Genomic DNA, 26,487 nt, shown 5'->3' with positions numbered 1-26,487 from the left:
CTTCTTCAAGCAGTGGTACAGGAAAAAGTCACCATCCTTCAAGAAAAACATGATTTTCATGCAGGACAATGCTCCATCACACGTGTCAAAGTACTCCACAGCGTGGCTGGCAAGAAAGGGTATTAAATAAAAAAAAGTAATGACATGGCCTCCTTGTTCACCTGATCTGAACCCCATTGAGAACCTGTGGTCCATCATCAAATGTGGGATTTACAAGGAGGGAAAACAGTACACCTCTCTGAACAGTGTCTGGCAGGCTGTGGTTGCTGCTGCACGCAATGTTGATGGTGAACAGATCAAAACACTGACAGAATCCATGGATGTCAGGCTTTTGAGTGTCCTTGCAAAGAAAGGTGGCTATATTGGTCACTGATTTGTTTTTGTTTTGTTTTTAAATGTCAGAAATGTGTATTTGTGAATGTTGAGATGTTATATTGGTTTCACTGTTAAAAATAAATCATTGAAATGGCTATCTATTTATTTTTTGGTTAAGTTGCCTAATAATTCTGCACAGTAATAGTAGTCACCTGCACACACAGATATCCCCCGAAAATAACTAACACTAAAAACAAACTAAAAACTACTTCCAAAAAAATTCAGCTTTGATATTAATGAGTTTTTTGGGTTCATTGAGAACATGGTTGTTGTTCAATAATAAAATGAATCCTCAAAAAATACAACTTGCCTAATAATTATGCACTACCTGTATACTTCTAGCATCAATACCATATTATGGTTCTACAATCTGACAGGTGCGCTTTATATGTTGTCCATTTTTATATCTACATTTTGTTGTTGAAATGTTATTAATCATTGTGCACATATTTACCTTCCTGAATGAGGCTCACAGGACCGCTCTCTTCCTCCTGCTCTTCTGCTTGAGAAGTTGGGGTGGTGGGGGGGGGAAGCTCCTCAGCTTGCTCCTCAACAGGAGCTGGGGTTGGGGAGTGGGAGGGCCCTGGCTGCTCCTCCTCATCCATCTCCTCCTCTGCCGCATCCTCCTCTGCCGCATCCTCCTCCTCCTCATCGGCCTGGCGCCTTCTGCGCTTGGCGCGGACAACTGGCATTGGAGCTCCTATAATAACACAATGTTCATATATTATAAAAATGTTTTCTAATGACGTATGCAAATTCTGTGTACTGTGCTGTATTGTATATGAATACAAATTGATTTATATAGACAGTTAACCAATGGGACAATGTTATATTAAAGGGTCTTGTGGGCACTACAGGGGACTGAGCGTGAGCTGGGATGCAACCATGTTAAAATGAGCTGTTTTTGTCTCCTTTGTTTTGTTCAGACCATCTCATGTTAAAAAAAGGGCCTGATGGAGCACACGGGATTACTATAACAACCCCACTCCTAACACAGGAATTTAGTGGTAATCTATATATATAAAACTCAACGTGTGTGTGTGCATAAATGTATGTATGTATGTATGTATGTATGTATGTTCCAGCATCACGTACAAACGGCTAAAGATATTTATATGAAACTTGGCACACAGGTTACTTATATGTCAGCCACAAACATAGGATAGGTGGTTTAAACCTTACCCACCCCCACTTGCCATGGTCGGGGTTTTTCTTTAAAGTCCCATGCAAAGCAATGGGAAAATTATGTTCCCACATAACTTCTGTGTTCCTGTCTGCTGCCCCATGTATTTTTTCAACAGTACTATGAATACCTTGGCCGGTGGTGATATATGTTAGCACAACATGGCATCTTGGTTAACAACATCTGACCTTACATGAATTACATATGACCTTACATAACTGTCACCAAAGGAGCTGCGGTGGCTCCACGCGATTGCCACTGCACTGACAACTGATTCACCTCTGCAGCTAGGGGTTCGGATCCCGCTCTCGGCTACCTGTGAATTGAGTTTGGTGGTCTCAGCCCCGCCCCTGGTGGGTGTGCTATGCGAGGTTGGGTTGGGAGGACCCCCTCACACCCGCCATTGCCAACCGGGGCATGGAGAAAGGTGGCAGATTGCCTCTGGGGGAGGCCTCCCAACTCCTGCAGGCCGGCTCCTCTCTCTTTCGAGTTCACGCACAAAATACACTTTTTAAAAAAAAAACATAACTGTCAACAATAACTTACCTGGATGATATTTAGCCCGAAGACGTCTGACATGAACCATTTGGCGCCTCTTCAGGTCAGACCACTTCTTAACAATGGCCTTGTGGTCATGTTGGCCGCCAAAGTCAGCGATTAGGGCGCTGACCACAGCCCTTTTCTGTGGCTGCCTCCGCAGCTCATCGTATCCTGTTTCCAGGAACTTCTGCAAGATGAAGAACAAAGTATATTGTAATACTTCTGTTGACAGCCTTATGGATATATGACGTAAATGTATGCTATTCAACAATTGGAAGCATTCTCGCCTTATTAATCAATGACAGGGGTAACATGAAAGATTTTATATCCTGCCATTTCGGTCGCCACCTTTTTTGCATAAATATAGCAGCCATTATCATTTGCATAATTATGAATATATTATTAACAACACAGGATACACGTATAGGGGAGATATGCGTTGCTAACTCTTTTCCCTGTCAGGAGCCTAACGCCCCGGGGGGTCAGAGACGGGACCTTTTTCGGAGGACCACTGACGTATGTACCAGTCGCAGTTTTTTGTGATGTCACTCTTTAGGTGTGTGCACATTTTTCACTGCATCCGGGTGGAGTTTTTGGGTTGTGTTTTGCACGCCACAGGCTTTTCAACAGGAAAAAAACAGCTGGAGGCAGAATGGTTGCAAAACACTACGTGTTTGTTACTTAACTCTGGGTTTCAAGACCAGTCCACCTCCAGCTGTTGCAAAACTACTACTCCCATCAGCCACGGTCTGTCAGTGCATGCTAAGAATTTTACTTTTGCTGCATTTAGGGTGCCACAGTTTAGAGACCCGTGCATAAAGGCCTGAAAAATGGGGGCCTGCAGAACTTACAATACTAGAAGTGCCAGCATTCCCAGGCATGCTGGAAGTTGTAGTTCTGCAACATCTAAAGGGCAATATGTATTCGAACGTCCTTGGGCCTTGAGGACACTGAAGTCAGGACGTTCGCATACGTCCTATGTCCAAAAAAATTTTAAATTCATTATGCTAAATAACAAGGAAAAGTGCCTAAATACACATTTGCCAACCAGGGTGTCTGCAGCTGTCCAGGCATGCTGGGACTTGTAGTTTTGTAAAAGCAGGAGACACATTTTTTGTGAAATACTAATATATGATCATATATACTAACTTTTAAACTAGACTTAAATGCTGGGCTGGGCTGGGACTTGTAGTTTTGTAAAAGCAGGAGACACATTTTTGGTTAAATACTAATATCTGATCATATATACTAACTTTTAAACTAGACTTAAATGCAGTTGAAGATGATGAAATAACAGTGGTCAAAATACTTACACAAATCAGCAACTTTTCCTCAGACTTAGTGAAATTGCTTCCAACCATGTTGCTGTGTGATTGCGCTGCGATCATAAGTTGGAAACTGGCAAGGCTCCAGGAAATGGTCGCGTGTTGTTCGCGTGTTGATTGCGCTGCTTGGACCGAGATGGGTCCATATGGCTTCGGCTGTATGGACCACAGTAACTCTTTTCCCTGTCAGGAGCCTAGGAGCCTAACGCCCCGGGGGGTCAGAGACGGGACCTTTTCGGAGGACCACTGACGTATGCAACCGTCGCAGTTTTTTGTGATGTCACTCTTTAGGTGTGTGCAAATTTTTCCTTGCACCGGGTGGAGTTTTTGGGTTGTGTTTTGCACGCCACAGGCTTTTCAACAGAAAATAACCAGCTGGAGGCAGAATGGTTGCAAAACACTACGGGTTTGTTACCTAACTCTGGGTTTCAAGACCAGTCCACCTCCAGCTGTTGCAAAACTACTACTCCCATCAGCCACGGTCTTTCAGTGCATGCTAAGAATTTTACTTTTGCTGCATCTAGGGTGCCACAGTTTAGAGACCCGTGCATAAAGGCCTGAAAAATGTGGGCCTGCAGAACTTACAATACTAGAAGTGCCAGCATTCCCAGGCATGCTGGAAGTTGTAGTTCTGCAACATCTAAAGGGCAATATGTATTCGAACGTCCTTGGGCCTTGAGGACACTGAAGTCAGGACGTTCGCATACGTCCTATGTCCAAAAAAATTTTAAATTCATTATGCTAAATAACAAGGAAAAGTGCCTAAATACACATTTGCCAACCAGGGTGTCTGCAGCTGTCCAGGCATGCTGGGACTTGTAGTTTTGTAAAAGCAGGAGACACATTTTTTGTGAAATACTAATATCTGATCATATATACTAACTTTTAAACTAGACTTAAATGCAGTTGAAGATGATGAAATAACAGTGGTCAAAATACTTACACAAATCAGCAACTTTTCCTCAGACTTTGTGAAATTGCTTCCCACCATGTTGCTGTAATATTGGGAAACTGGCAAGGCTCCAGGAAATGGTCGCGTGTTGTTCGCGCAATTGCGCATGCGCGATCGAAAAATCGCAATCGCAATATGTATTTTGGTTAAAATATCATACATATTCGATTTCAGAGTGCTGCTACAGCAGTTTTCGAAATATCTGCAATAAATTTCGCATTCGCATGTTGCGATATTTCGATAAAATATCAGGAATATTCTGAGCCAATCAGAGCGCTCCTCCAGCATATCTCGAAATTGCGCAATAAATATCGCATTCGCATGTTGCGATATTTCGATAAAATATCAGGAATATTCTGAGCCAATCAGAGCGCTCCTCCAGCATATCTCGAAATTGCGCAATAAATATCGCATTCGCATGTTGCGATATTTAGATAAAATATCACGAATATTCTGAGCCAATCAGAGCGCTCCTCCAGCATATCTCGAAATTGCGCAATAAATATCGCATTCGCATGTTGCGATATTTCGATAAAATATCACGAATATTCTGAGCCAATCAGAGCGCTCCTCCAGCATATCTCGAAATTGCGCAATAAATATCGCATTCGCATGTTGCGATATTTCGATAAAATATCACGAATATTCTAAGCCAATCAGAGCGCTCCTACCGCAGTTATTAAAAAAATCGCAATTATTTTCGCATTCGCAATAGCGAAAAATCGCATTCAATTAATTTCGATAAAATATCACGAATATTCGAATTTAGCGAATATATCTCGAATATTCGAATATATATTCGAGATATATCGCGAAATCGAATATGGCATATTCTGCTCAACACTATTCACAAAGAGATACGACGGTGTATCTACAGATACACCATCGTATCTCTGACTTACACTGGTCCTATCTATGCGCCTGATTCATAGAATCAGATACGCATAGATAGGGCTAGATCCGACAGTGTTACAATGTGTTACACTGTCGGATCTTTTTTTCAATTTAAAAATGGCGCCGGGGCGTTCCCGCTGATTTACGAAAAATAATATGTAAATCAGCGAGATACGCAAATTCACGAACGTACGCGGACCCGACGCAGTCTTCTTACGTCGTTTCCGTAGCGGTTTTCCGTCGGATACTTACCCTTTCTTTTATCAGGCGCAGCCAATGTTAAGTATAGCCGACGTTCCTGCGTCGAATTTACATTTTTTAACGTCGTTTGCGTAAGTCGTTCTCGAATACGGACGGACGTCGTTTACGTAAGTGTCGCAATCACTGACGTCCTAGCGACGTCAGTGGGAGCAATGCATGCCGGAAAATTTCGCGGACGGCGCCTGCGCTTTTAAATTGGCGCGGGAACGCGCCTGATTTAAATATATGACACTCCCCTAGCCGCGGAATTTGAATTCCGCTGGGGGATTTAGGATCCGCCGTCGCAAGTTTGGAGGTAAGTGGTTTGTGAATTAGCCACTTGCCTCCTAAACTTGCGGGAGCGGATCTTAATTCACGTAGATCGAGCGGATCTATAGATCCGCTGAGCTACGTGAATCTGGCCCCTGATGTACTGTTGGCCTATTTAATTTCTGGAAAACCTGAAATGTCAGGACAGTACAAATACCCCCTAAATTACTCCTTTTTGGAAAGTAGACATTCCAAGGTATTTAGTAAGAGGCAAGGCAAGTTTTTTTTGAAGTTGTAATTTTTTCCCACAATTCTTGGCAAAATAAATACTTTTTTTATTGTTTTACCCAAAATTGTCATAATAATGAGTTATTTCTCATACACGGCATATGCATACTTCCAACTACACCCCCAAAACACATTCTGCTATTCCTCCTGAGTATGGTGATACCACATGTGTGAGACTTTTCCACAGCCTGGCCACATACAGAGGCCCAACATGCAGGGAGCACCATCAGGTGTTCTAGGGGCATAAATGACACATATTTCATGACTACCTGTCACTTTTGAAGGTCCTGGAGCACCAGGACAGAAGGCTGTATTGAGACTATGAGATGTTTCTCAGGGCTGCAGTTCCTCTGAACTCCACAACTTGGTGATCTCACATCTACCCAGACAGGAAGTCTCTATGGAAGACAGGAAGTGATCAGGAACAGACAGGAAGTGATGTCAGATATAAATGTCAAGCTCCGGGTGAGAGGTGAGTCGAGAGGAAGTAGAGAGCAGACATTACTGGAACTGGTAACAGAGGAGGTAATAAGATCTTATTTTCTATTTACACCCAGTAACCCCCGTCATGTCCGTCCTCTATCTGTCTTTTATCTTCAGCAGATGATGATACACACATATATAGTGTGGAAACCTAGATTAACCTCTTCAGGGTCAGAACATTTCCCCACTTACAGGGCCGAAAAATTCTCCTCATTTTGGAGATGTGTCACCATTTCCACCAATCACCCACCTTCTCACCTCATCAGTCTATACTAACGGATTGCATTACTTTTATTAGTGGCAGGGGATGGGGGTTTATTTAGGGGGATTTGACTATGTATGTATTTTTTTTTAAGATTCAAAAAGGAATAAAGAGGGGAAAATGTAATTTGTAGTAAACCGATTTCTCCATAATGATCCCAGTCTCACATATTCATCCTAAAATGTGATCAGTAAAGTCTCCGGAGTACATGGAGATCACAGGAATATCATGTGTCCTGACAAAGTTTCTTTCAGTTTAGGAGAGGTGGGACACACCTGGGAGAAATTATACTGGGGCAGATTCAGATAGATCAGCGGATCTTTAGATCCGCGTAATCTATCTTATTTACGATCCGCCAGCGCAAGTTTTTGAGGCAAGTGCTGTATTCATAAAGCACTTGCCTCGAAAGTTGCGCCGGCGGATCGTAAATCCCCCGGCGGAATTCAAATTCCACGACGGCCATACTTAACATAGGATACGCCGCATATAGCAGGGGTAACTATCCGCCGGAAAAAGCCGAACGCAAACGACGTAAAAAAAAAGCGACGGGCGTTCGTTTCTGAATCGGCGGATCTCCTCATTTGCATATTTGTCGCAAGTAAAACACAAAACGCCACCTAGCGGCCAGCGGAAGATTGTAGCCTAAGATCCGTCGGTGTAAGTCACTTACACCTGGCAGATCTTAGGGAGATCTATGCGTAACCTGATTCTATGAATCAGTCGCATAGATCCGATCGTCGGATCTCAGAGATACGACGGCGTATCAGGAGATACGCCGTCGTATCTCTATCTGAATCTCCCCCTCTGTGTCTACAGAAACCTCACAGAGTGCCCCTCGCAGTTCCTCCTCCCAATATCCCTCCAATCACAGTCAGTAAATCCTATGACATTACAGTTGTTATCTATCGCCTTGCATTTTGTGTATTGATGTCAGAATGCCTTTGACAAGCTTTTAACATATGCAGTAGGGGGCCCTATGTATGTAAATTATAACTCGGCCTGAAGTGGGGCTTTAACCACTTCCTTACCGGGCCTATTCTGGTACGTCTCTCCTTCATGTAAAAATCATAATTATTTTTCTAGAAAATGACTCGAAACCCCCAAACATTATATATATATATATATATATATATATTTAGCAGACACCCTAGGGAATAAAGTGGCGGTCATTGCAACTTTTTATCTCGCACGGTATTTGCGCAATAATTTTTCAAACGCCTTTAAAAAAAAAAAAACGGCTTCATGAGTTAAACAATAACAAAACAGTAAAGTTATCCCAATTTTTTTTTTGTATAATGTAAAATATGATGTTACGCCGAGTAAATAGATACCTACCTTGTCACCCTTTAAAATTGTGCACACTCATGGAATGACGCCAAACTTCGGTACTTCAAAATCTCCATAGGCGACGCTTACATTTTTTTTACAGTTTACCAGTTTAGAGTTACAGAAGAGGTCTAGTGGTAGAATTATTGCTCTCGCTCTAATGCACGCGCGATACCTCACATGTGTGGTTTGAACGGCGTTTACATATGTGGGCAGGACTTGCGTTCTCTTCTGAGCGCGAGCTACTGGGGGCAGGGGCGTTTAAAAAAATGTTTTTTAATGAATACACTTTTTTTTATCTTTTGATCACTTTTATTCCTATTAAAAGCAATGTAAGCATCTCTTGTAATAGGAATATATTGTGACAGGTCCTCTTTATGGAGATATGCAGGGTCAAAAAGACCCCACATCTCTCCTCCAGGCTGGAAAGCATGAGATCGGAAAAAAAAATTCACTGATCTCATGCCTTCAGCTGCGATTGGGGCTCTTTTTACTTCAGGGTAACCTGGCGTGACGTCATAACGTCTCGCAGGGCCTCCAACGGTCATAGAGATGACCAGTGACATCTCTATCCTCCTCATCTGGCGCCAGTCGATTCGTTCTCCAGGCCCCCAATGGCACGGGAGAGCCTGGAGAAGCACTGGACGTCCCCTCCTGCCACCTATAAGAACAATCAAGCGGCGGAACTGCTATGATCGCTCTTATGGTGCGCAGAATCGCTGGCTAAAAAGGATATCTGAATGATGCCATCATTCAGATATCCCCCCCCTTAAAGTCCAGGATGTCATATGACATCCTATGGTAGAGAAGTGGTTAATACATTGGAGACCTGAACAGGGAGGTGAGGAGGATTCTGAGAATGTCATTTGATGTTACTATTTCTGTTCAAATCTAGAGTTTTCCTCCTGTGAAATATGATGATCACATGGCCATCACATCATCAAAGGAACTAAAAAAAGGAATAAAAGTAAGATTCCAGAAGTCACCAGATCCCTGAGCTGCTGACAGGAGAGGTGAGCGGTGCCGGGAATTCTGGGACATTTTCCAGTAACAGACAAGGGATGTGTCTGGATGGTGACTGTATCATTGTGTGTGTCAGGTTCCTATAAGGTGTCAGGATGTCACTGTCTATTTCTCCATGGAGGAGTGGGAGCATTTAGAAGGACACAAGGATCTCTACAAGGACGTCATGATGGACAATCTGCCGCCCCTCACATCACCGGGTAAGAGGAGACTTTATTGTAAAGGAGAGAGCAGTACGGAGGGTCCACCTAGACCCCCCATCATCTGATAAACACATAGGCCCAGATTCTCGTAGACGCGCCTATCTATAGGCGGGCGTAGCGTATCTCAGATACACTACGCCGCCGTAACTTAGTGAGGCAGGTCCCGTATTCACAAAGAACTTGTGCCCAAAGTTACGGCGGCGTAGTGTAACTGTGTCGGCGTAATTCAAAGTAGGCTGGTGTGGGTGTGTTTTATGGTAATGAATAGTGACCCGACGTGATTGACGCTTTTAACAAACGGCGCATGCGCCGTCCGTGAATGTATCCCAGTGCGCATGCTCAAAATTACGCCGCAAGTAATCAATGCTTTCGACGTGAACGTAACTTACGTCCAGCCCCATTAACGGACGACTTACGCAAACTACGTAAAATACAACGTTGTTCATACGATTCCGACATCCATACCTAACATGACTTACCCCTGCTTTATGAGGGGTAACTTTACGCCAGCGTATGTCTTACGTAAACGACGTATCTTGATACGCCGGGCGCACGTACGTTCGTGAATCGGCGTATCTAGCTAATTTGCATATTCAACGCGGAAAGCGCCACCTAGCGGCCAGCGTAAATATGCAACTAAGATACGGCGGCGTAAGAGACTTACGCTGCTCGTATCTAAGCCGAATTTATGCGTAACTGATTCTAAGAATCAGGCGCATAGATACGACAGCTCTCATTCGGACTTACGATGGCGTACGTGGCGATACGCCGTCGTAAGTCCCTTGAGAATCTGGGCCATAGAAACAATGTATTCAGTCAGTGTGTGTGATTCCTACAGATGGATCCGATAATGGGAACCCACCGGAGAGATGTCCCCGTCCTCTGTATTCCCAGGATTCCACACAGGAAGGTCACACCATCCCCCACCATCATCAGGTAGATGAGGAACAATCACTGATAGTATCATTAGGATCTGTACATTATCTGCATTGTTACAATTGATGTCATTTTTATTATATATTCAGAGTGAAAACCTGAGAGATTCTAAAATTGATATTAAAGAAGAGATAAAAGAGGATGATGAGGATGGGGTGATGGAGGAGTCAGAGTATCTAAAAGAACACAAAGATCTGTACCAGGACACCATGGTGGTAAAATCCTCCAGCTACAGAAACCCACCAGAGAGATGTTCCCGTCCTCTGTATTCCCGGGATTCCACACAGGAAGGTCACACCACCCATCACCATCATCAGGTAGATGATTGACAATTACTGGGAGTTCTGATTTATACACAGCATGTTTGTTACAATAAATTCTTATATATTTCAGAGTGGAAACATCGGGGGTGTTAATATTGTTGTTAAAGAAGAGTATAAAGAGGAGGATGAGAAGTATGGTGTGATGGAGGAGTTTTTAGAAGGACACAAGGATACGATGGAGCCACCTAATACCAGGAACCCACCAGAGAGATGTCCCCGTCCTCTGTATTCCCGGGATTCCACACAGGAAGGCCACACTATCCATCACCAGGTTGGTGAGACGGACCATCTAGAACTTGGTCATTTGGAGACGATGTGTGGATTTTATATGTGATGTCCCAATATTAAAGCTTATATCTTATAAATGATATTTTCTCTCATTTTCTTTGTTTAGTGGGAAGATCCAATAGATACAAAAGTTGAGGTTAAAGCAGAAGAAGAAGAGAGGTATGTGAGGGATGATCAGCAGTCTCTGGAGGAGGATAGAATAACAAGGACAATTATAGAGGAGGACACTCCTACAGAGATCAGCACAGGTGGGTCATTAAATACATTCCTCCACCCATACTGCTCACTGATTGGTCCAGAGTAGGGCAAGGACTGGGTGATATCAACCTGTAATCTCCTGGTCACTTTCCTGAGTTGTGTTTCCTGTATTTCTCTTGGATAATCTTCCTTCTCTGTGCTGCAGACACAGTTTATGTATCTAGACTGGATTTATGCAGATTCTGGGGTTCAACTGGCAGCAAAATGTTGGTTTTCACCATAGGAATTGCTCTACCTTGGCACCTGGGGCGTGTGCCTTGGGTGTTCTTCCCCATGCAAAAATAAAAGGACTAAAGCTGGACAGCCGCACTCCAAAATTTCTTAAAAAGAGATGTCTTTATTTTTCAACTGTGCATACAGTCACTGCAAACCCACAACAAACAGTATGGCCAACGCGTTTCGCACTGGCAGTCAGTGCTTAGTCATGGCTGAGCCATGACTAAGCACTGACTGCCAGTGCGAAACGCGTTGGCCATACTGTTTGTTGTGGGTTTGCAGTGACTGTATGCACAGTTGAAAAATAAAGACATCTCTTTTTAAGAAATTTTGGAGTGCGGCTGTCCAGCTTTCGTCCTTTTATTTTTGCTATCATTAGCATTGCCGGCACCCTGGTGGTTCAACAGCCCTTGATCATCTACGAGGCTCACCTGGAGCGGTGAGAATTTTGTCTGTGTTCTTCCCCATGCCTGGGTCCGATAGAGCATATTCCGATAGAGCATATGTCCTGAAATGACTTGTTCTGTTTGCTGGCAGTGCCAGGTGGAGGGATACACTATATTTCCAAATTTATTGGGAGGCCTGCCTTTACATGCATATGAACTTTAATGGTATCCCTCACCTATGGGAATGTTTGACCATTCTCCCAGAATCACATTTGTGAGGTCAGGCGCTGAAGTTGAATAAGAAGGCATGGCTCGCAGTCTCCGCTCTAATGCATCCCAAAGGTGTTCTATAGGGTTAAGGTCAGGACTCTGTGCAGGCCAGTAAAGTTCCTCCACCCCAAACTCACTCACCCATGTCTTTTATGTACCTTGCTTTGTGCACTGGTGCACAGTCATGTTGGAACAGGAAGGGGCTATCCCCAAACTGTTCCCACAAAGTTGGGAGCATGAAATTGTCCAAAATGTTTTGGTATGCTGACGCCTTAAGAGTTCCCTTCACTGGAGCCAAGGGGCCAAGCCCAACCCCAGAACAATAATCCCCCCTCCACCAAATGATTTGGACCAGTGCACAAAGCAACGTCCATAAAGACATGGATGAGCGAGTTTGGGGGTGGAGGAACTTGGCCTTCTTGTCCAACCTGACTTCACAAATACACTTCTGGAAGAATGGTCAAACATTCCCATAGACACACTTCTAAACATTGTGGACAGCCTTCCCAGAAGAGTTAAAGCTATTATAGCGGCAAAGGGTGGGCTAGCTTAATTTTGAACCCTACGGACTAAAAGACAGTTCTTGTTGTTTCCTCACTCTCTGACTAAGGTCCATGAATGAAGAAATTATCTGGTAGGAGATCAGAGGACCCATTTACTAGTTACCTTGAGGGGGGAATTGTAAGATCCTCAGAGACAAAGCTGCCTGATATGGGCGGAGTCCTGGTTTAGGGGAACCAATCTGCTCATGTCTAGTAATAATCTTTTTATTTCTATTTTAGTAGATGGACAGGAGATGAGGAAAACCTCAGAGGATTGTCTCACTTTGTCTCCAGACTGTAAAGTAGAAGATGAGGACATTACACAGTATAGTCCAGGAGAAAACCCGACTACCTCAAATGTCCATCCGGCACCACACAGTGTAGACGGACCATCGTATTCCTCTTATCCTGAGGAACCTCAGACTGTGAGGGACGGTGCCGGACCATCGTATTCCTCTTATCCTGAGGAACCTCAGACTGTGAGGGACGGTGCCGGACCATCGTATTCCTCTTATCCTGAGGAACCTCAGACTGTGAGGGACGGTGCCGTCCTTCCAACAGAGATGAGATTTTCCTGTACTGAGTGCGGGAAATTTTTCCGTTTTGAATCGGAGCTTAATGAGCATAAAAGATCTCATGCAGATGAGGAGCCACATTCCTGTCCTGAGTGCGGGAAATGTTTTTCAAAGAAGTCCAGTCTATTCATACATCAGAGATCTCACATGGGGGAGAAGCCACATTCCTGTCCTGAGTGCGGCAAATGTTTTTTAAAGAAGTCCCATCTTTCCATACATCGAAGAACTCATACGGGGGAAAAGCCATTTTTCTGTTCAGAGTGTGGGAAATGTTTTTCATTGAAGTCCTCTCTTCTTAATCATCAGAGATTGCACACAGGTGAGAAGCTGTATTCCTGTCCTGAATGCGGAAAATGTTTTGTAAAAAAATCACAACTTGTCATACATCAGAGAGCTCACACAGGGGAAAAACCATATCTATGCTCTGAGTGCGGGAAATGTTTTGTTAAAAAATCTGAACTTGTCATACATCAGAGGTCTCACACTGGGGAAAAACCATATCTCTGTTCTGAGTGTGGGAAATGTTTTTCAAGAAAGTTCAATCTTTACGGACATCAGAGGTCTCATACAGGTGAGAAGCCATATTCCTGTTCTTATTGTGAGAAACGATTTGTACAAAAATCAGAACTTGTCAAGCACCAGAGGTCTCACACGGGGGAGAAGCCATTTTCCTGTCTTGAATGTGGTAAATGTTTTTCACAGAAGTCCCATCTTCACACACATCAGAAATTGCACACGGATGAGAAGCCTTTTTCCTGTTCTGAGTGCGGGAAATGTTTTTCACGGAAGTGCAATCTTGACAGACATCAGAGACTGCACACGGGTGAGAAGCCGTACTCCTGTCCTGAATGTGGGAAATGTTTTGTACAGAAATCAAAACTCGTCAGACATCAGAGGTCTCACCTAGAGACAAAACTGTATTCCTGTCCTGAGTGCGGGAAATGTTTTTCAGATAAGTCCAATCTTAATCATCATCAGAGATTGCACACAGGTGAGAGTGTGTATTCCTGTTCTGAGTGTGGGAAATGTTTTTCACACAAATCAGTACTTGATATACATCAGAGGTCTCACACAGGTGAGAAGCCGTATTCCTGTCCTGAATGTGGGAAATTTTTTCCACATAAATCCAATCTTAGGAAACATCAGAAATTGCACTCAGGGGAGAGGGTTGATCCATGTTCTGAGTGTGGGAAATGTTTTGTACGAAAATCAGAGCTCATCACACATCAGAGATTGCACACGGGGGAAAAGCTGTATTCATGTCCTGAGTGCGGGAAATGTTTTTCACGGAAGTCCAATCTTTGCAGACATCAGAGATCTCACACGGGGGAGAATGTTCATGTCCTGAGTGAGGGAATTGTTCTTCACTGAAGTCCTGTCTTCCTGTACATCAGGGACCTCACACAACCCTCAAGGTGTATTAGTGACTTGAGTGCGGAAAATGTCTTCTATATGAATGTTGCTGGACATCACAGCTCTCCTGTGGGGAAGAAGCACACCCTGATATACACCTCAGATATACAACATGTCTGATCTTTATCATATAAGAAACAGTTCATAAGGAGATCAGAGATCACCAAAGACATGGATGAAGTGTTGTACCGTGTTGGCCATTGATATCAGTAGACAAATAAAAATGGAGTCAGTGGGGGTTATTTACTAAAGGCAAATCCACTTTGCACTAAAAGTACTCGGAAGTGCAGTCGCTGTAGATCCGAGGGGGACATGCAAGGAAAATAAAAAACAGCATTTTAGCTTGCACATGATTGGATGATAAAATTAGCAGAGCTTCCCCTCATTTCAGATCTACCCCTCAGATTTACAGCGGCTGCACTTCCAAGTGCACTTTGCACATGTAGTGCAAAGTGGATTTGCCTTTCGTAAATGACCCCCAGTATCTTTCATTAGCTGAGTAAACTTTGTGGTGTAAACATTCTCGAACACTTATGCCGCGTACAGACGGTCATTTTTTGTGATAAAACAAAACAACGTTTTATGTGATGAAAAAAAACAACGTTTTTGAAACTTCATTTTCAAAAACGACGTTGCCTACACACCATAGTTTTTCAAAATGCTCTAGCAAAGCGCGGTTACCTTCAGCACGTACGACGGCACTCTGTTCCATTGAAGCTTGCTTCATAACTTGCATCTGAGCATGCGCAGGTTTAAAAACGTCGTTTTGCCCACACACTATCATTTTAATTGACACAAAAAACGACGTTTTGAAAAACGACACAAAAAATTCGAGCATGTTTTGTCGTTTTTCAGAAGACATAAAACTACGTTTTCCCCACACACGGTCATTTTTTCATCACAAAAAACGACCGTCTGTACGCGGCATTATAGGTCTAATTTTTGAAAAAAAAACAACTATATTTTATTTCATTTCATTTTGATGCCCCTGATGATGTCTGATGCGACGAAACTCATTGGTTAGAGCCTGGACTCATGACGTTGCTGCACACGTGGACCGCGCCCATTTTGTTGGTTAATCAGTTAATTGTGATGACATGCTCGATTTTTTCTTCTAATGTATGAGTATTCTGAATATGTTTTAATAAATACCTAAGTGATTTACATACTACACTAGGAGGCTCTCTGTCTTCTCATTTTGTCACAGCTATATGGTAATCTAACCTGTGGAGAGACGCTCTCAGAGGGAAAAAACTGAATTTGAGCCTTAATCTTTATGCAGTCCATGGTAAGCAGCAACAAGAGTGATGGGTTTTGGAGTGTTGTCAGACCATCTATAATCTAGTGGTCCACTTCTGAGGGTAAGAGGCCCAGTTTGCTGTGGTGTTGGTGGAGGATCGTCATTTCACCTGCAGATTTGTTTCTGTTATACACTCTGAGTACACCCTTGTATTTATGGATTCTCTCTGGATGGACTGTTTTAATAAGTAGTGCATCTTTTATTAACCACTTTACAACTGCCCTATAGCAAAAGTACGTCTACAGGGCGGTTGCTTAACTCTGGGAGGCCGTTAATTAACATCCTCCCAGAGAATCCTTCCGGCACGCGCACACGGGAACATCCGTGCGCGCCGGGTCCACGGGACCCGTAGCAACACGGATCTCGGTAAACGGCCAATGACAGCGGCCGTTTACCACGTGATCGCTCCGTCCAATGACGGAGCGATCACAAATGTAAACAAACAGACAGCAGGGCCATTGCAAGTTCATCACTCTCCTCACACCGATCCAGCGTGAGAGGAGAGGAGAGTGATTTGTGACCCAAACAGTGAGTTTTTTTCTATTGAGCAGTGCCACATCTGTGCCACCAAACCAACACCAGTGCCACTACAGTTCACACCAGTGCCACACCTGTGCCCACCAGTGCTTATCTGCGCCACATCAGTGCCCACGAGTGCCGCCTGTGCCCACCAGTGCCGCCTGTGCGCTAATCAGTGCTACCAGAGCCACACCAGTGCCACTACAGCCTGTGCCCATCAGTGCCACGTCGGTGCCGCCTGTGCCCACCAGTGCCACCTGTGTACTAATCAGTGCCACCAGAGCCACACCAGTGCCATTAAAATTCATTTTTTTTACAAAATTTACGTTCTTTTTTCATTTATAGCGAGAGAAAAAAACGCAGAGATGATCAAATACCACCAAAAGAAAGCTCTATTTGTGTGAAAAAAAGGACGAAAATTTCATATGGATACAGTGTTGTATGGCTGAGTTATTGTCATTCAAAATGTGAGAGCACCGAAAGCTGAAAATTGGTCTGGTTATTAAGGGTGCCCAGTGGTCAAGTGGTTAATATGGTATTTCATCCTATGATCTTTGCCTCCATATAATGGCCATATATGGAATCTGCCAGGTATAGTAGATTCCAGTAGAAGAAGTAATCCAACTGTCCTAGCTGTGTAAATGTCTATTGAGTAGTGTTACACCTCCTCTTGAGTCTCTGGCTAACCCCTGCCAATTTAGTCGCTTCTGTGTGGAGTGTTCCTGCACTCGTCCGACCCCCCCTGGGGTCCCAGTGATGGAAGCTTCCACCTGGATGGGGTTTTTCCTGTGAAGAAAGGTCTGACTCCAAGTATGTTGTTCACAGAAAACGAACACTCTTGCGCACAATTATGTTGATCAGGTGATCTACAGTTCGAAATGGATAATGTCTCAGGCCTTACTGCCCTCCAGGATGGGGGTATGCTTGCCCACCTTCCAAGCCAAGTCGCCAGGACACCATTTCTAGTCGCCATGGCGACCTGGTGCCCAGGATTTGTCGAGCCCTGCCTTAAGCAATCGGTCTGATGGCCACATTCTCCAAAGGACGAAAGAGAGGACACAAAGACAACCACTGTCTATTCCTCCTAGTATATTGCCCCTGGAGTCCACCTGAACAAGCAAGTTTATTCCATGAAACATGTAGAGACATAGAGGGATGCATACAAAGACCCCATTTATATGTTGCAACAATCATATCAAGTGCAAAATCACTTCCATTAAAATTCCCTAAATAGCTTCCTTTACCTTAGTGCAGTCCTCCTTCACTTACCTTTATCCTTCGATTTTGCTTTTAAATGTCCTTAGTTCTTCTGAGAAATCCTCACTTCCTGTTCTTCTGTCTGTAACTACACACAGTAATGCAACACTTTCTCCCTGGTGTGGAGAAAGCCTCATGAGGGAGCAAGCAGGAGGCTCAGGATGCCCACAAACACACAGCTCCTTTCTCTATCTGCAAAGTAGATAGCGTCCTGACCCTCTCGCCCCCCTCCCCCTCAAGAGGCTTTCTCCACACCAGGGAGAAAGCCTCGCAATACGGTGTGTAGTTACAGACAGAAGAACAGGAAGTGAGGATTTCTCAGAAGAACTAAAGACATTTAAAAACAAAATCGAAGGATGGGGTTAGTGAAGGAGGACTGCACTAAGGTAAAGGAAGCTATTTAGGGAATTCTTTTCTTTACCTTAACAACCCCTTTAACCACTTAACATCCGCCCGCCGTCAAATGACGGCGGGCGGAATGCTCTATTGTTCCGACAGGACGTCATATGGCGTCCTCTCATTTAAAGCCTCTAGGGCACGCGCGACGCGTCACTGGGAACACAGCGATGGCCGCCGGGCACCCGCGATTGCCCAGTAACTGAGCAGGGACGTGGAGCTCTGTGTGTAAACACAGAGCTCCACGTCCTGTCAGGGAGAGAGGAGACCGATCTGTGTCCCTTGTACATAGGGACACAGATCGGTCACCTCCCCCAGTCACCCCCCTCCCCCTACAGTTAGAACACACCCAGGATACACATTTAACCCCTTCCCCGCCCCCTAGTGGTTAACCCCTTCCCTGCCAGTCACATTTATACAGTAATCAATGCATATTTATAGCACTGTTCACTGTATAAATGTAAATGGTCCCAAAAATGTGTCCGATGTGTCCGCTATAATGTCGCAGTCCCGAAAAAAACGCAGATCGCCGCCATTCCTAGTAAAAAAAAAAAATGTCCCCTATTTTGTAGGCAATATAACTTTTGCGCAAACCAGGTTATTGCGATTTTTTTTTTTTTACCAAAAATATGTGGAAGAATACGTATCGCCCTAAACTAAGAAAAAACAAATATATTTTTTTTAAAATGTGAAATTTATTATAGCAAAAAGGAAAAAATATTGTGTTTTTTTTCAAAATTGACGCTCTTTTTTTGTTTATAGCCCAAAAAATAAAAACCGCACAGGCGATCAAATACCACCAAAAGAAAGCTCTATTTGTGGGGAAAAAAAGGACGTAAATTTAGTTTGGGAGCCACGTCGCATGACTGCACAATTGTCAGTTAAAGCGACGCAGTGCCGGAAGCTAAAATCTCGTCTGGGCAGGAAGGGGGTGGATGTGCACAGTAGGCAAGTGGTTAAAGTGGAGGTTCACCCAAAAAATAAATTTTTAACATTACATTCAGCCGAGTTGTCCTAATGACAATCGGCTGTTTTTTTGGGGGGTTTTTTCCGTACATACCGACTTTCACCGCCGCTTCTAGGTACAGTATGTCTTCTGCGGGACTGGGCATTCCTATCTGATTGACAGGCTTCCGACCGTCGCATTCCCAAAGGATTACTTTAATTTGCAGGGATTTCCTCTCACTAATGCCGCGTACACACCATCGCTTTCTGCGATGAAAAAAAAACGACGTTTTTAAAAACGTCAATTTAATTGATCGTGTGTGGGCAAAAACGTCGTTTTATGTCTTCTAAAAAACGACAGAAAAAAATTGAAGCATGCTTCAATTTTATGTGTCGTTTTTGGCCGACGTCGTTTTCTGTGTTCTAAACATTGACCGTGTGTACGTAAAAACGTCGTTTTAAGCACGCGCATGCTCAGAAGCAAGTTAGGAGACGGCAGCGCTCATTCATGTAAAACGACTGTTCAGAATGGAATCAGCACATTCGTTAAGGTCTTTTTCAGCTTATAGACAAGAAAAGAAAGCGCTTCTTTAACCCCTGCTTTTAACTGCTACCCAGAAATGGACGTTTGTTGCGGCTGATCTTGTTACATAGTTATGACAATTTTTGAATTTGTTTCTTTCTTGTTTGATAATGTTTATGTTTGTGTTCTGTTATTTAGTTGTATCTTCCATCTTTAAAATTTAAAATATATATATTGGTCCACCTTTTTTTTTGGGATTTTTATTTTCTCACCAATTTTAGTTTAAATCTCAATTTTGTGTTGATTTGGGAGTGTGTGAAGTGGCTGCAACAACATAATTTTTTCTTTAACTCACCCACAAGCATGTTTTTTTTACCTTGTTAATGTTTGCAAGAACTATTTGGGAATGGGTCTGCCCACTCACTAATGATCTCTTAAATCTACAATAAAGAAACATGGTCAAATGTGGCTGAAAAATTAACATAGCATTTATTCTGCACAAACATTCAAAATAAAAATGGTGGCAACCCAAAAACACAACATAATAAAAACAAAGATGCCAAGGAAGGCAGCACTTTAGAGCATGCTTGAATATTTCTGAAAACAAGGGTCCCCGAAGCCACAAATACAGCCTGTGAGTCCACATTAAAATTCCATCAGGGGCACCGTATTATTTCTTGGGCTTTTTCTTCCCAGCAGCCTTCCCTGCAGTCTTCCCTGCAGCCCGAGTCCTTGGGGGCTGGGTTCCTGGAGGAGATGAAGTGCCAGGAGCCAGAGCAGCCTCATGAAGAGGAGGAGCAGGAGCAGGAGGAGCAGCAAGGACAGGAGGAGCAATCCGCACAATGTCGGTGTCGTCATCGAGCTGCCCCAGGGATGCCATGCTTATGGCTTTGAACATGAGGAGTTCGCAGCGCACACGCTGGCTCTGCTCAAGATTGTACAGCTTGGCTGCAATGAGCGCTGCGAACCCCTCAACTTCACTGGGTGGCTCTCGGATGGCTGCAGTAGCTTGGCGAAGCAGGCCCTGGGTCTCCTCCTCCATTTGTCGCATACTCCTGAGCCGTTTATTGGGATTGCGGAATGGAGGGATCCGGGAGATGGTATCCCGCCGGCGTGCCTCCTGGCTCCCAGTGGGCTCTGCCACCTCCTGCCTTGCAGTTGGCCCTGGCTCCTCCTGGCTCCCTGTGGGCCCTGTCTCTTCCTGGCTCACTGTGGGCCCTGTCTGTTCCTGGCTTTGGTCTGCCTGTGTATCCAAAAAAAGGAACATAGTTTATTTATGTTTGTCATTAATCACACACATTTTTAAAATCATGAGTGATGCAAATTGAATGTCAATATATATTACACACAGGGTCGCCATCCCTAATTATGTGGCCCCTTACACACCTTCAGACATGGTCCCCCTGGAATTATGTGGGTTGTTGCATGCCTAATTTAAGAAATAAGTGGCCTTTTCCCCCAAAAATTAATATTTTAATTTCGTGTCAACTAGATTGTACTCAAAAAGGGTGTTTTCCATCTGGGACCCCTTGCAGGTGTATTGCGTTACTCCCCCCTACTGGCCTCTCTGAAAATGCCACCCACTCCTTCATAAACATTATTAATTGTGCAATTTTGGCCCCATCCTGTTTTGCCACTACTGACTATTGATCTTATCCCTAAACTTTGGAGATTCAATTAGAAATTAGAACAATAGTAACATAAATTTAACATTATTACTATACTTGTCATATACTAACTAAATTCATGCAAAAAACACATACCATGCTCCATGGCTCACAATTGGGGTCCTCCAGGAACTCTTGCTCTTCCTCCGAGCTTGCCTGCTCTTGTCTGCAGAGAAGACTGGAGGATTGGCTGCTGGGAAGCTGGGAGCTACCTCTTGGGGGAAGGGTAGACAGGGATGCCCTGGTCTCAATGTGGTCGTCCAGGAAATGTAGCTGACTGTAGTACCACAGGGTTGGTTTGTAGATGGAGTCAGCTGCAGCCCCAGACCTCATTGAGGCCAGGACTTGGACCCGTTGGGCCCTGTAGGTGCCCCTGATGGAATTTATTTTGTTCTTCACTGTGTCTTTTGTGGCGTGGGGGACCCTTGTTTTCACAAATTCAAGCATGCTCTCTTTTGCTTTTTCCCTGGCATCTTTGTTTTTATTGATTGTGTTTTTGGTTTGCCACAGAACAGGATGTTCCTTCCATTTTTGAATAAAATCAGTCATGAACTCCTCATCCTTGAAGGCATCCATTCTTTCTGCACATGAAACAGAAGCCAAAACATAATGTCATTAAAGCCACTAGCTTACTTCCCCTAACTAGCCCACAAACTCATTCCCTCTTCACTATAATAAAGTCGCAAAAAAAAACTTACGTATCGTCGTTATGAAAGATCGTGATTTACGCCTTCTTCCACAGACTATGCACGCCGTTTACAAACACGTCCGATCCCTTTTTACACTACGCACACGTGACGCTCCGCACGACACCCCGCCCCTGACGTTCGGTATCGTCCTTTCCACGCCCCTTCTCTGTCGTTTGGTGAGGGAGAAAAGATGGACAACATGGAGGTGTATTCCAGCTCAAGCCAGGAGGCAGGCCAGGCCCAACCACGCCGCAGATTCAGATGCAGAGCCTCCAACATGACATTTAATGAAATGGTGGAGATGGTCACCATATTGAGGAGGGAGGACTATGATGCCAAGCATGGCCCCTACATGCATCCAAATAAAGTGAAAGCAAAAATTATGGAGAAGGTCATCCGTAGGCTCCAGCGGAAGTTTGGAAAACACCGGAGCAGAGAGCACCTGCGCAAAAGGTGGTCCGATTTAAAAAAGAGGGAACCCCACCAACTTGCCAAAATAAATAGGGTGATTCGAAGAAGAAGTAAGTTTTTTCCATGTGTATTAATTATTTTGGTGTGTTCTTTGTGCCATGTTTATTTGTTTTGCAGGTTGACCATAATTAATACTATAAATGTGGACGCATGATTCAGTCGTCGTAGTCGTCGTTCATTCGCTGACTTTCAAGAATTCAATACCATATTACTGAGAAATGGCATCATGCCTAGTTTGCATGTGCAAAGGGGAGTTGAAGCACTGTATCATAAATAAAAACGTAAATGTAGGAATTGGGGGCGAATGAACGACGACTCCTAGGACCAATTATTCGACACAAATATGAAAGTTGTGACATTTTTGGGGCTTAAAAGGTGTCTTCAATTCTGGTATTGATGTAAATGTGTTTCAGCTTATTTTTGAAGAAACGTAAATACCTTGAGATTCCCAAAAAGGAGCGTTTGCTACTCCTTTTTTTATTGAACATGTGTACTCAGTAGCACAATTGTTTGTCACAATCACAACCTATGTTGGGTCACACACAGGGGTGAGCAGATCCAGGGGATACTTGGTTAGCTTACATATAGAAAAAAAAAACAATTGTCACCAGATTTGACATTACTTTGTGAATGGATTAAATACTGGTCTATTTTCTTGCAACGCTTTTTAAAATCAACAATATTGCCCTCTTTTTTTTAAATTTACAATATTTTTGGGTCATTTCAGGCCGCTCGTAATGTTTTAACCTCCTGTTTTCGTTTTCCCTTTCTTCAATCTTGTAGGGCACAATGAAGCAGCAAGGCAGGAGGCACAAGCCAACCAAGCCACACCCCCGAGGGATGTAGATGAAGAGGAACCTGCCACAACATCCGGTAAAGTAACATATAACACATTTTCAGGGAATATAGATATAGGCATACAATCTTTTAACACATGTTTTGGTTCCACATTTCAGGAGGAAATCGGGCTGGTCAGGGACTGGACACGTATAGTGCCCAGCTCCTCATCGGCGAGGTTCTCACCTGCAGGGCCCAAGTCGAGGACATACGTCTGGCCTGCCGGGAAATTCGCCACAAAGCGAAGACGCTGGAACGGCAGCTTAAAAATTTAATTAATGTTTTGGGGAGGGTTTAATTGTTTGTGTTCATTTTATTTACAAAGAATTTTAAAAACCAAAAAAAAAAAAAAAAAAATTCTATTTTGTACAAATAAAAAAAAAGACAAAAAAATGAAAAAAATGATTTTATATTGTACTAATAAAAAAAAAGACAAAAAAATGAAAAAAATTATTCTATTTTGTACTAATTAAAAAAAAGACAAAAAAATTAAAAAAATGATTCTATTTTGTACTAATTAAAAAAAAGACAAAAAAATGAAAAAAATGATTCTATTTTGTACAAATAAAAAAAACAAAAACAAAAATAAAAAATATTTTGTACTCCAAAAAATGTGTGTGTAGTTATTGGTATCAATGCTGACTCATTAAATTACTCAGGCATATTTGTTGAGTTATTAAGATTTAACACTCATGGGAATTTATGACATCCCAAACACATGGCTGGATGAGAACCTAGGAAAAAGAAACATTACCCCCAAAAAATAAAAAATAAAGAAAAACAAAAAAATAAACACTGTTTAATCAAGCAAAAAGTAAATTTTATTATTTATTGAAGATCGGGCATTGCAATGGCCCCCCTCCCCATAAAATAGTCCACATAGGATTGACGCACTGCACGTGCGGTTTGGGGGGCCAAGCCTCTATGGCTAGCCTGACGTCCCGGCTCCGGAGCCACAACATCAGCCTCATCAGGCAATACCGTGAGATAATTTTGTGAATGTCTCTTTAAAAAATTGTGGAGAATGCAACAACATAGGATGATGTAATTCCATTTGTATTCCGCAAGGTTTATTGCTGTTAAAAACAATCGGAATCGGCTGGCCATGATTCCAAAGGCATTCTCTACCACACGTCTTGCTCTGGCCAGCCGATAATTAAAAACCCTCCTCTCATGGGTGAGTGTGCGTACGGGAAATGGCCTCATGAGGTGGGGACCCAAACCAAAAGCCTCATCTGCAACAAACACGAAGGGCAGACCCTCTTCGTTCTCCTCCGCAGGTGGCAATCCTAGGTCCTCCGACTGAAGCCGTTGGGCGAACTCCGTCTCCGCAAAGACACCGCCGTCCGACATCCGGCCATTTTTCCCAACATCCACGTACATGAACTCATAATTGGCAGAGACCACCGCCATCAAAACAACGCTGTGGAACCCCTTGTAGTTGTAGAAATGGGATCCACTATGGGGTGGGGGCACAATGCGGATGTGCTTGCCATCAATGGCTCCTCCGCAGTTCGGAAAGTTCCAACGCTGGGAGAAGTCCGCTGCCACAGTCTGCCATTCCTGTGGCGTGGTGGGGAACTGGATAGAAAGAAAATAAAAAATACATTCAAACAAACATTGTGAACAGAATATAGCTACAATATCAAGGGATCCCACCAAAACTTAAACAAAAAAGGTTAGTATTAAAAAATAACATGTGAACACTAAGCATATTAATCACCCCCTCTGATGTTCTAAAAATATATTTAGGGGGAGTGGGGGCCCAAGATGAGTTTGTCACCTGAGAAACAACCCCACAAAAAAGATAAAATAATAATAAAAATAATTATTAGTATGTAGTGAAAAAATCTTGGGGGGGGGGGGGTTTGGACAATGGAGGCCACAAATAAACGGGGATATAGGGACACACAAAATGCAGCACTACAATGGAGGCCACAAATAAACGGGGATATAGGGACTATGCTAGGTGGGTTTGGCCACAACATAGAATGATGGACAGGTTGGCAAAATACAATAAACATGTAGGGCTTTACAAATTGTGTAGAACAGCATACATGGAGACAAAGTGAACATTCTGAGCATATTAGAAACAGGTAATTTTTTTTTTTTAGGGCCATAGTTTGACCATTGAAAGAACACCACTTACCTTAACATAGTCCTCCTGAAGAACCTGAATGATGGCCTAACAGGTATCCGGGATTATGAGGCCCAGAGCCTGGGGGGAGATGCCCGTCGAGAACTTCAAGTCCTGCAGACTTCTCCCTGTTGCAAGGTAGCGCAACGTTGCAACTAGCCTCTGCTCAGCAGTGATGGCTTCCCGCATAACGGTGTCCTGCCTGGTGATATATGGTGACACCGAAGCCAAAAGCTGCTGAAATACGGGGTCAGACATCCTAAGAAAATTCCTGAAATCATCAGGGTTATTTTCTCGGATCTCCCGCAGCAGAGGCATATGAGAGAACTGGTCCCTGCATAGCAACCAGTTCTTGGTCCACAACCTCCTCCTCACCCTGTTCATGGACCGTCGCTGGGATGCAGCACACATCCTAACAACAAGCACAGCACGATCTCGGCGATGAGTTCGTACCCGCAACATGGCTAGAAAACGGTCGTCAAATCAGATCAGACTAAAAATTACGCCCTGAAGTACAGAATGGCCTTTGAAGAACGACCTGCTAAACAGCACCGTGCACACAAAACGTAATGCCAAAACAAATACGTCCTTAGTACAAGCACTGTATCACAGATCCGACGACAAATAGACAAACTGTACGACAGAAAACGAAATTTAAAGCACAGTCACTGAAAATCACGAATCGTATCTCACCAAACTTTTACTAACACGCAGCAACACGATATCAGCAAAAGAGGCCGTCTTCCGCATGGAAACGACCCTTTATAGTGACGTCGTGCGTGATTGACGGAACTGCGCTTTGCTAGAGCGTTGTGAAAAAGTGAAGGTGTGTATGCTACGTCGTTGTACAAATTGAAGTTTGAAAAACGTCGTTTTTTTCAAGCACATAAAGCGTCGCATTTTTTCATCGCAGAAAGCGATGGTGTGTACGCGGCATTACTGTGTGTCTGTGAGCCAGGAAGTGAAGGGAAATCTCTGCAATGGGACACAGGTGGAAAAAAATATTGACAAGGGTTATAACCCTCCCTTATCCAAAATGAAAAAAATAAAGTTTTGTCTAAAGTTCTACTCTAAATAAACATCCACCAATTATAAAAAAATAGAAGTAAGAAACTCCAGGAATGCGTGTGATGATGCTGTTTACCCCCCCATGAACCTTTGCAGGGGGAAACTTG

At 43.5% G+C, this 26,487-nt stretch overlaps 1 protein-coding gene across 1 annotated transcript; it reads left to right on the top strand.

Annotated features, from left to right (window-relative positions):
- The first annotated feature begins 13,296 nt into the window (after window positions 1-13,296).
- On the top strand, window positions 13,297-22,492 carry LOC120935534 (gastrula zinc finger protein XlCGF17.1-like). Its single transcript, XM_040347584.1, has 2 exons — window positions 13,297-14,075; window positions 22,456-22,492. The coding sequence occupies exons 1-2, from the start codon at window positions 13,306-13,308 to the stop codon at window positions 22,490-22,492; spliced, it is 807 nt and encodes a 268-aa protein (XP_040203518.1). The 5' UTR covers window positions 13,297-13,305.
- Window positions 22,493-26,487: the final 3,995 nt, after the last annotated feature.

The sequence above is a fragment of the Rana temporaria genome, chromosome 4 (genome assembly GCF_905171775.1).
Source record: "Rana temporaria chromosome 4, aRanTem1.1, whole genome shotgun sequence".
NCBI lineage: Eukaryota > Metazoa > Chordata > Amphibia > Anura > Ranidae > Rana > Rana temporaria.
Note: the sequence above shows the minus strand (reverse complement) of the source record. Positions and strands in the feature narration are given on the sequence as shown.

What these genes read in the sequence shown, in the direction of transcription:
- LOC120935534 (XM_040347584.1), top strand. Translation starts at nt 13,306, where the DNA reads ATGGGGGAGAAGCCACATTCCTGTCCTGAGTGCGGCAAATGTTTTTTA. An exon ending in TCTCACCTAGAGACAAAACT is followed by an intron (nt 14,076 to 22,455) that starts GTATTCCTGTCC and finishes TTTGTTTTGCAG; the next exon opens with GTTGACCATAATTAATACTA.